The sequence below is a fragment of the Saccopteryx bilineata genome, chromosome 1 (assembly GCF_036850765.1).
Source record: "Saccopteryx bilineata isolate mSacBil1 chromosome 1, mSacBil1_pri_phased_curated, whole genome shotgun sequence".
Classification (NCBI taxonomy): domain Eukaryota; kingdom Metazoa; phylum Chordata; class Mammalia; order Chiroptera; family Emballonuridae; genus Saccopteryx; species Saccopteryx bilineata.
In genome coordinates, this window is record NC_089490.1 from 108,569,074 (window position 1) to 108,580,596 (window position 11,523).

Consider the following 11,523-nt stretch of genomic DNA (forward strand, 5'->3'; position numbering starts at 1 on the left):
ATGCGTGTTTTGGTTTCTTCTATTCCACAAAAATGTTGAGGCAATGATTTCTGCCCTTTAGCGTGCCTGATTCAGTGGGCTCACACAGAGAGAAGAGACTGCATTTATATCCCGCACTCAATCTGAGAAGGACAGACCAGATCCTTCATCACTATAATATTTTTCAAAAGGTCCTGGAAGTTATAGAATCATTGTGCAAAAACCTAAGGAAAAAAAATGCATGTATAAAAGTCTTTAAGTTTCTAAATAGTAAGGACAAGTTCAAAAAAACTTTAAAAAGGAAGTAGGCACATTTGTGTTATCAAATCAAGACACTACAACAATGTTTCCTGAAACAATGAAGAAGAGAAAAGATTACACTAAAGAACAGGTTTTAATTTCACAAATTTGGTTTTTATAAGAAGTTCTTAGATTTTTGTTATCTTAAATTTTAAAATAAAAAATGTTATAATGTTTCTATGCTGATCCCAAATTTTTTACTTTATTTCGATATATCTAACTTGTTTTGCAACCACCATTATTTTTAGGGATATAAAGAAACTTTCATGATTCATAAAAGATTATTGTACTTAGATTTAGAAAGCTGGAGTTTAGACCCAAGTGTTGGAATTTTTTTTAACCAAATAATAGTAACTTACTTATTCTCACTGAGCCAAACTGCAAATATATAAAAATATAGAAACGATAATATGACCATTTTAATGACTGAATAAGATAACAATGTTTAGTACATTGTCAATACACAAAATGTTGGCCAAAGGATAAGCAGATATGTGGCTTTAGGTGGAGTAATGGTTTGACAATATACAAAACATTTTTTATTAAATAGTAAATATGGTCAAAGAATTTATTTATTTATTTATTTTTAATTTTTTTTTATTTGTTCATTTTAGAGAGGAGAGGGAGAGACAGAGAGAGAGAGAGAGACAGAGAGAGAGAGAGGAGAGACAGAGAGAGAGAAGGGGGGAGGAGCAGGAAGCATCAACTCCCATATGTGCCTTGACCAGGCAAGCCCAGGGTTTTGAACCGGCAACCTCAGCATTTCCAGGTCGACGCTTTATCCACTGTGCCACCACAGGTCAGGCAAGAATTTATTCCTGAAGTTAGAAACTGTTACCATGACCCCACATTTTCAGATAAAGAAATGGACTTAGAGATATTAATTTGTCCCCCAAAATGCAATTATTATATACTACAGTCCAAACTTGAATATAGGTAATATGAGATCTCAGAGCCTGAGATCATAAACAATATATTATTTTGTCTTCTCCCTATGTAGAAAATAGAAATGAAGTGAAAAACGGTCTACTCTGACTTAATAACTTGGGTTAGTTTTTCAGTTCTACCAGCTCTCCAATACTCAACAAGACAGTATTTCTAAAATGGAAGAAAGACTGGGGAATCTCTCACAAGAGCTACAATCTCTCCAAGCCCAGAACAAGAAGCTTGTAGAAACTCTGCAGCATGTGGCTGAAAAATTCTGTCGGGAGCTCTATAACAAAACTGGAGGTAAATCCTGATCACTAAGCTCCCTCCTACCCTGAGGGTATCTGTCAATATAGGGCTGACTTTACCATCAGTGTACCTGGAAACCAATGTATCAATTAACTAGTTGTATTATTTAATTATTTGTCTGGCAAACTTATGGTAATAGTTTGGGCATCCAGATTATGTCCAGTTATTGGGATCATTTAGCTCAAATACATATGTGTTATATATAATACATGAAAGAATTCTTGAAATTCAGACATTTTAGATAATGCATGAGCTCTAAGATATGAATGTATCTGTATATTCAAGGAATAATAAGGAGCTTGTGTAGTTGAGCCAGAATGAGTAAGTAGAAGACTAATAGGAGATAAAGTAGAGATTATTTATGGTGTTAGGGGACATTTATTTTGAACAAAATGAGGATTCATTGCAGAATTTTGAGCAGAGGAAATACATGTCTGACATGAATATTTGAACTCTCTCTGCAAATATGTTGACTCTAGACTGGAAGAGGGAAAGATAGAAACAGAGAACTCACAGGAGAGATGCCTATTTCAGTAATCCAGGTAAGAGATAATGGTGGCTCAAACTAGGATATGATCAGTGAAGATGAACTCATGGTATGCTAAATGAGTTGTGAAAGAAATAAAGGAGTCAAAGATATACCCCAGGCCCTGGCCAGGTTGCTCAGTTGGTTAGAGCATTGTTCTAATACGCCATAGTTGTGGGTTAGATCTCTAGTAGAGACATATACAAGAATCAACCAACGAATGCATAAATAAGTGGAACAACAAATCTATGTTTCTCTTTCTCTTCCCACCCCTTCCTCTCTCTCTCTCTAATCAATAAATAAAATAAATTATTTTAAAACTTCTTTTTATTAAGTGAGATGCAGGGAGGCAGAGTCAGACTCCCGCATATGCCCTGACTGGGATCCATTTGGCAAGCATCCTACAGAGCTATGCTCTGCCCATCTGAAGCTGTGGCTCTGTTGCTCAGTAACTGAGCCATTTCAGTGCCTGAGGTGAGGGCATGGAACCATCCCCAGTGCCCAGGGCCAACTTGCTCAAACCATTTGAGCCATGGCTGTGGTAGGAGAAGAGAGAGAGAGAGAGAGAGAGAGAGAAGAGAGAGAGGAGAGAGAGAGAAGGGGGAGGGATGAAGAAACAGATGGTCACTTCTCCTGTGTGCCCTGACTAGGAATCGAATCCTGGACTTCCACACACTGGGCTGATGCTCTACCACTGAGCCAACTGACCAGGGACACACACACACACACACACACACACACACACACACACACACACATAAAGACATTTTTAGAGGTTTTTTTTAGCAAAGCAACTAGAAGTATAGAGATGTGACCAAGTAAAATGGAGAAGAAGTCTATGGTTATAAAGGGGAAGGTTAAAACCCAGGAATGCTGTTTTGGGCAGGTTGAATTTGAAATATAATTTAGATATCCAAGTGGAGATATGAATAGGCAGTTTATATATAAGAAATAAGGTCTGGGCCAGAGATGTAAACTGTCAAAAAAAATCTCCTAAATTATTTATTTGTTTAAAACTTTGTTTTACCTTATGCAATATTTCAAATACACAGAAAAATAAAATAAAAAACAATAATAAAGAAACAATAATATAATATCCATTTGTGTATTGACCACTCAGATTTTAACATGTTAACATTTGATACTGTTTTTAAAATAAAAACATTTTAATAGAATTATTGAGTTTCCATCCCATCATATACCCAAAATGAACCTGGTTACAGGTTTTTCTCAAAGGCCCAAGGCCATGTTTCCTTATAGGTATTAAAACCATTTGTCAGGACTTAGTTCTTATATTTACAACCACTACCCACAGTAGTCCACCTACCCTTGACCTATGTACTAATTCTCTAACTTTGATGTCCATCTTAATTTCTGATACATGGCGACTTACCATTCTAATTCATACTTGGCTTAGTATTTATATATATATATATATATTTTTTTCTTTTTTCTTTTTTTTAAGTGAGAGGTGGTGAGGCAGGGAGGCAGAGAGATAGACTCCCGCATGCACTCTGACAAGGATACACCCAGAAAGCCCCCTACAAGGTGATGCTCTGCCCATCTGGGTTGCTGCTCCGTTGTTCAGCAACCAAGCTATTTCAGTGCCTGAGATGAGGCCATGGAGCCATCCTCAGCACCTAGGGTCAACTTACTCAAATTGTTTGAGCCATGGCTGTGGGGGGGGGGGAGAGAAAAGAAGAAAGAAGGGGGAGGGATGGAGAAGCAGATGGTCACTTCTTCTGGGTGCCATGACCGGGAATTGAACCTAGGACTTCCATACTCTGGGCTGATGCTCTACTGTTGAGCCAACTGGCCAGGGCAGTATTTATATATTTTTTTCTAAATTTTTATTTACTTGTACTTAGAATGAGAAAAGAGTTCATAACTTATTGGTATATACTGCATTTTTAAAAATTCTTTTGCTAGTATATGAGAAATTTGAAGAAAAAAATCATAAAAACTTCAATTGTTTCTTAAGTGCAATGCATGTTGAGTTTCTGAACATATAAAAAGTTCTTTGCTCATTGAATATCCTCTCTGTATCTGAATTATGTAGGGCAAGGAGCAAGGAAGTTCCAATCACTTATTGCTAGATTCCATATCCACAAAAGCAGGTCATGTCTGCTTTAATTTCCACTGTATGCTTAGGACCAGTTACAATTCCTGGCATAGAGTGGGTGCTAGGTAAGCATTTGTAGTTATCAGTGCCTGAGCATTTAAGTAACTAAGAGAAAGGGAATCCATTTTGTCTCTCATCATCAAATACAATATAATTTCAAGGGAGGAAAGAAATCAGACTTGGGCAGAAAATAACATTAAAATTGATTTCTTTCCAAGAGCACCGATGTAGCCCTTGCCCAGGAAAGTGGAAGTGGCATGGGGACAAATGCTACCAATTCTTTAAAGAGAGCAAGTGTTGGCAGGACTGTGACTATTTCTGTATTGCTGAGAACTCAACCATGCTGAAGATAGACACACAAGAAGTACTGGTAAGGTCCTGAGTTTTGGTTAGTGCTTGAAGTATTCTCCAAAAGGCATCTTTAAAAGAGCCATACAAGAAGAATCAGAGTCAAGGTCCACAGACTCTCCCATTTATTTCAATCAGGGATATGTATCAATTTATTTATATTACTGTATTTCCCATGTATAAGACGCACCATTTTTTAAAAAAAAATTTGGGGTCTAAAAAACTGGGCGCCTCTTATACAGTGGACGCGTCTTAAAAGCACGTCTTACATTTACCGCTTTTTCACATGGATGAGCAGTTGTATGAATTTTATGATGAATAAAACTTAAGTTCAATCTTTATGTATGTAATGCCAGTGGCTGAGGCCAGGCAGGTTTACATTGGATTTGGGCAGACTGTAGAGAAACTGTGGAGCTGAAAAGTATTGGATTTTTCCATTTAATAAAATCTCACAACAGCAGACAAGTACACAGACAGGGAGGGGAAACCGCCTCTCAGGCAAACAAACAGTAAAATGGCCCCTCACAGTGGCGGGCAGGCAATTCCCCATCCTCAATCCCCATCTCTCTGGAGAGCAAGCACCCATATAGCCTTATATAGGTTATATGTACCCGTGCCTCTGACACGTGCTCATGCACTAATCAAGCATAGTGCTTGCAGCTGGTACACCAGTGAGCAAGTCTAACAGCTGCCCCACAATGTAATACATTTTGTTTAAAATTTTGGTCTCCCAAATTAAGGTGCATCTTATACATGGGGATATAGTATGTATATGTATATGGAAATATACATTTTTTCTTTCTCCCTTTCTTAGTCTGAAACATAAATTATCCTTCTACATTCTTCTTTTACCTCTTTTGACATTAAATGGTATTCATTACCTCTTCTTCTTCCTGGTAAATCCCCTTTGCATGTATTTATAAAAGCTACTTCCCATTCCTGTATTTTTCTTTCCATATCTTTCTAATCCTCAAAATCACTTCTATCTCTTTGTAAATATGCCTCTTTTTTTTTTAAAATACCATTCTTAGTGTTTACCCTGTGACATGAAAATAGTGGGTTGCTTATAAATCTTGGTTGATGTGATTCTTGAATTCAGAATATCAGTATGTCTTCATGTTTATCAAGACAAGTGAAATTCTTGAACTTGGATGAATTAACTGACTTCAGTATAGATGCTTCTGTTCTAAGTGTGCTATTATCTATGTCAGGCAGGAGTCATGTGCTGTTCTCATTAAAAGTATTGCCTGGCATTACACATCTCTGTATATATGTGTATTATAGCATCTCCAAAAGCTAAACATTTTTTTGTGTGCCTTTGCAGTGGTTTGCCATGCCTCAGAGCTACTCTGAGTTTTTCTACTCTTACTGGATAGGGCTGTCCCGCAACGGCACCAGCAAGGCCTGGCTGTGGGTGAATGGAGCATCTTACGCCTCTGAACTGTAAGCCTCTGGAAAGTTTTGTGGGAAAGGCCTATAATAGAGAAGTATTGCTTGAGTGACAGCGTTCCATAAATTGGTTCAGCAAGCATTAATTGAACATCTGCTTTATATTGGATATTATGTTTGTAAAAGTGTGTTCAGTAATGTTTAAAACAGTGCTTGATCCCAAATGGCTAATAAAGTAGGGAGGAAGACATATAAAAGTGTTAAAATAGTAGAGAAAGTTCTTTGGATGTTTTCAGAAAATTTTATTTAAAAACCTGAAGTTTCTCGGAACATTAAAATTGTCTGGATTCACTGAAGGGGAGAGAGAAAAAGAGAGAGAGAGAAAAGAAAGAGAGAGATCTTTCATGGATTAATAAATTGAAGACCAGGCTGTAATGGTGACTTACCTAAGGTCACAAAACTTTAAAACTTGTCAATACCCTGAGATAGTATAAGACCTTACACTTCTTGGCTTTCTGTGCATTGAAAGTGGGGGCACATCTTTAAAAATGCAGTGTCTGAGAATAGATTTTTTGACAATATAAACAGTATTATTATGAAAAGTTAGTTTTACTTATGTCATTTGGATAAGAGTGTGCATGGTATCATTTGAAATAAGTAAATGTAATCTTGCTGCTGAAATATATTATAATTTAATCCATATTTGAGAAGACACCTTTCTTCTCTGTGTACCACATAGGATTTATTCTCCTGGGAGCTAGGACATATACAACTTAACTATTATTTTTATTTTATAAGTAAGTAAACTAAGTCATGGAGAAGGTAGATAATTTTTCAGATGTAAAATTATATGTTAAAATTGGATTATAACATGTACCATCATTTTAGTTAGAAATAGTTGTTTGTTGTTTGGGTGACCTCATGCTTCTAAGAATGACTATGGAAGGTGAGGGGCTGAAAAGAAAGAGCTTGATGACTCTATATTTTTGGTGAACTCATTCTGGTCATGTATTCTGTTATTTTATCAAGCTAGGAATATTGCCTTTGTACTTTCTGAGTACTTAATATTTCTTTTTAGAAAAAAATTATAATTAAATTAACATTTTTTTTTTTTTTAAGGTTTAAGATTATGACGGATGTCACCAGCCTAAGAGACAGGGACTGTGCGACCATCCTCAATGGAAAAGTGTTCTCAAAGGACTGCCGAGAGTTGAGGCGGTGTGCATGTGAAAAAATGGCGGCCACAGTCCAGCTAGAGAGACTCATTTAGCTTCTCTGAACCATTACATGGAGGTGACTCACTCTCCAGCCACAACTAGAACTTCACACTCCCTTCACAGAAATTGAAGATCAGAACAAAAGTCGTTTTCTTCATGTGCACTTGTAATAGTTTGGTTTCAAACTACTCTCTTTCATTTGATCCTTGTTTATGCCACAATTCAACAAAACATTTGAACCAAGCAAGGTCAATGCAAAGGATACTTGAGACATGGGGAAATGGAAAAAAGTCAGGAAAGGCAATCCTTCTTACTGGCACAAGAAGGATTTTCACATTTCCTGCTCAAGATGACAGCACTTCTGAGCTTGGGAGTTTATGAACATATTATCTACCAGTCTCAACGAAGCCCTGATTGAGTATCACCAACTGGCCCCAGAAACCCATGAAGTTGTCATCTACATTCTTAATTGTGAGATAACGTTCTAGTGTTCTGCCCTCTCAGCATCTAACCTCATTTCTCTGTTTCCATGTCTTCCTTAATATTTTTAGAGGAGTGAGAAACTTAAACAGAAGAAATAAATGTAACATTCTTTGCTTCAACAGTCAATTAGTCTATGAGAAAGTAGCAATCATTTCTTATACTGTGCCACCAAATACACAACTAATTCATTTTGTTTGATTAAGTGCATATGTTTTCTCTTCTCAATTTCTCAGTAAAACCCCATCTGCTGTGTTATGGCCTGTTTCCCACCAGGCTAATTTTATTTATTAGAATATTAACTTCTTACAAATGTATCTCCCGATGTCCATTTAACGTTCCAATGATTGTCTCCTTCCCCTGAGAATTTCTTTCAGGATAGAAATATTCTCAATTCAGTTCCATATCAAAATTATTATCCCTGATGTTCCCTTCAGAGAGATTGAAGACCAGAACAAAAGTCTGTCTGTTTATATGCATCTGGAATACTTTAGTTTCTGTTCCATTTGATCCATGTTTATACCTTTCAGGTACTGAAGACTTAATAATAATAAATGTAAATAATGTGAAGTATGTGTCACTTTAGAATGGATTTGTGATTTGGATAAAAATTTATTGTGAAAACGCTCTTCAAAATATGACAGTAGTCAGTGTTTTGATGGTTTGTGCCTTTGAGACTTTGTATGGGTTCTACAAGAGTATTGATTATTTGAGGATAATAAGAAGTATTTGAGATGCATATCTTCAAAAAGTTCTAATACTTTCTTAAAATGAAGTCCTTTGAGGCAAGTTTATGTCATTAACACATGGTTGAAGAGGAGTAAACTGAATAGCGATAGGGCAAGTTATCCAATCAGGTCATGGAGAGTGAAGACTGTGACAAGCATTGTGGGCTTCTTGTGGAGGTGTTCTTTTCTCAGGATGACATTATACAGAATCACAAGGGTCATTGCAAATAACACCATCACAAACACTGACTTTGTTCATATATAAATCTACTTAAGGCTTTAACACTAGAATGGACAATTTAAATAAATTTATTTTTCAACTGTGGAAACTAGATGCTTCAGTTTTGTTTTTAGTAAAACATCTATTTTATGGTGAAATGACATTAAATTAGCAAATATATAATAAAGGGAACACTTCGTGTTCATTTTTATACAACAGTGTCACCTATCAATCACTAATTGCAGATTTCTACCTTAAGTTTTTCCTTTCAATTTTCTGCCCATTAGCTAGAATATTTCTTCAGTGTTAGAGCAATTCTGTGTTTATTTATTGTGTTGTGCATTTGTGATCATAAAATGAGAATTTTACATTCCTTATTTTGATTTATTATTGCAATGTCACTTTATTTCAAGAAGCTTATTTCATTAAGTATAAAGTGAAATATTCATAATTTCTTCATGGTGTTTTTGTTAGCTGAAATGAGGTAAATGTAAAATTAGTTCCATAATTTAAATTGTAATATAAGATGTAAGAGGTATTAAAATATGCAAAGAGGGAGGAGAAGGAGTTTAGTGGTTATTTTTAAATATAAGGGAGCACAAAAGAGCATAAACAACCTTTTTCAAGGACTGTATTCATCAACAAACTGTAGAGAGGTGCCTACAATGGGGAGCTGTGGATAACTCCAAATAATTTTATGATGAGTGCAGATATTTAACATATGCAGTTAATGTATTAAGCACAAAAACAGAAATGTGGATAGGTCTTTAGCAGTTTAGTGTTGTTTAAGCCTTTCTACTGAAGCAGAAAATATGGTTAATATGAGAAAGTCAAATGATTTTATGGACTAACTTGTAGAATAGAGACAAAAACATGCCAGTTTTGAACCCTGTGTTCAGGGTTGGATGAAAAATCTTTTTAAATAAATTGCTTTAAAGAGTCCAGCTGTCTGGAGAGTGGGTGTTGAATATATTCTCTTTCCAAATCTGCAACCTAAGGAAAAGTGTCACTTTAGATAGTGAAGAAGGAAAAAAATTGCATTTACTTGATATTTTTGGCTGATTTGGGCTTATTTTTCTCCATCTTTGCCTTCAATAATCCCCTCATCTGTATAACAAAGCCCACAATACTGATCACAATATGAACAACTATTTCAAAAGCAGAAAAGGAGTATGGCAGGCACAACATTGCCATACTCTCTATAATTAAAATAAATTAAGAATAAAAAATCATAAAATGAATTTGAAAATATGATTTGCTGGATCAAATTTCCCTTGAGAATCAGAGAAAAACCATGAATTGGTTTTTCAGTCAGAGAAGACCCTGTCTAAGCTCTTGTGTGCTTAGGTAATTCTGAAGAAATGGCAGGAAAAGTCAAGCAAGGAACATGGCCTTTCCTGGTGGACCCGATCTCCTGGGGTACACAATAAGCTATTTCTTTCCTGAGGATATTGAATAAGCTCTTAAAACTTATCAGCAGGAAACAGATCATGAGCCCTGTAACAGTAGGAAGTATGAGAAGTGTAATGGGAGCTTTTACTTGGGGATGTAAACAGATTATGAAATAAATAGAAAGTCCAATAGGTTCCTTCAGGGTTTTTTTTTTTTTTTTTTTTTAATATTTCGAAGCCAAATACTTTGTAAAGGGATTTTTGTCATTTTTGAAGTCTACAAAAAGCAGCATAATCTGATTTAAAGTAGGCATAACTTTTTTACAAGGTTTATTATATAAATAGATTATTAGACTCTAATAATACTTGTTATTATTCTTTCACCCTTACTATTCCAATGTTTTTCCTTTTACACACTTAATGTACTTTAATCATTCCACATTACAAAGCCCCTTTACATTTGTGGGACAGAATTTTAAGTCTTCTTTTCTTTCCCCGTTTTTAAAGCTACCTTGGGACTTAGTGAAATGAATCAAGATACCCAATTCATTATTGGTGGGACTGGGAGTAAAACTGGTTATCCCAGTGCTAAGGCTCAGTCTCTTAGTGCTGCCTTGAAAAGACCTTGATATTCTGGGCCAAAAGCTACCTGCAGGAAAAAAATCTTCCACCCATAATATCTATGGAAAATAATATTAGTACTGAGGGAGTTTGAAGGTACTCTGGCCAGCTGCACTGTAGATCCAATTCTGACTCACAAATACCTCATTGCATACTGGCGGGATGACTTCAGCTGAGGATGTTTACCTTTTGCTTTCGTCGAAGTTTTCTCTAAAGAGTGAACTATCAAATGCTTCCTATGCTTTCTCTAAACATAGCTCCATGACAATACTGTGAAGAATCTTGAAGACAAACAGCCCTCACTACTAACAATTGTTATTGTTCCTCTTTCATTCTGGGTTATTATATCCAGCTTCCAGCTGCCAGCTGTGGAAATCAAACACATGGTGTTTTCTTTCTCTTCTCCTTTTCCAGGTTCAGCAGAAAACAAAGGAAAATCTCTTTTATTGAAATCCCCACCATTTAAACTTCAGGACAAGGGTAAAGAAAAAAAAAAAAAAAGCACAAGACATGCCCTTCCCATCCTTAAAGGTCCTTAGCCTGCAAAGGACACGTTTTACAATAGACTTCTAGGTTTGTTTAAATGGTTTGCACTGTTTCAGTGAATTACGTTTTACTTTATTATATTTATATTTAAGTGGTGGTTTTTTTTATTTTTTATTTTTTATTTTTTCATTTTTTTTTTTTTCTGAAGCTGGAAATGGGGAGAGACAGTCAGACAGACTCCCGCATGCGCCCGACCGGGATCCACCCGGCACGCCCACCAGGGGCGACGCTCTGCCCACCAGGGGGCGATAATCTGCCCATCCTGGGCGTCGCCATGTTGCGACCAGAGCCACTCTAGCGCCTGGGGCAGAGGCCACAGAGCCATCCCCAGCGCCCGGGCCATCTTTGCTCCAATGGAGCCTTGGCTGCGGGAGGGGAAGAGAGAGACAGAGAGGAAAGCACGGCGGAGGGGTGGAGAAG

General features: G+C 36.4%; 1 protein-coding gene across 2 annotated transcripts in view; it reads left to right on the top strand.

Moving 5' to 3' along the window:
- CLEC1A (C-type lectin domain family 1 member A) overlaps positions 1-8,708 on the top strand; it is a 27,590-nt gene extending 18,882 nt beyond the window's left edge. For both annotated transcript variants that reach the window (XM_066253141.1, XM_066253142.1), the window contains 4 exons: positions 1,333-1,509; positions 4,382-4,533; positions 5,836-5,954; positions 7,020-8,708. In XM_066253141.1, the coding sequence (XP_066109238.1) occupies positions 1,333-1,509; positions 4,382-4,533; positions 5,836-5,954; positions 7,020-7,170 (599 nt within the window). In that variant the 3' untranslated portion in view covers positions 7,171-8,708. The remainder of the gene's footprint in view (positions 1-1,332; positions 1,510-4,381; positions 4,534-5,835; positions 5,955-7,019) is intronic.
- The last annotated feature ends 2,815 nt before the right edge of the window (positions 8,709-11,523 follow it).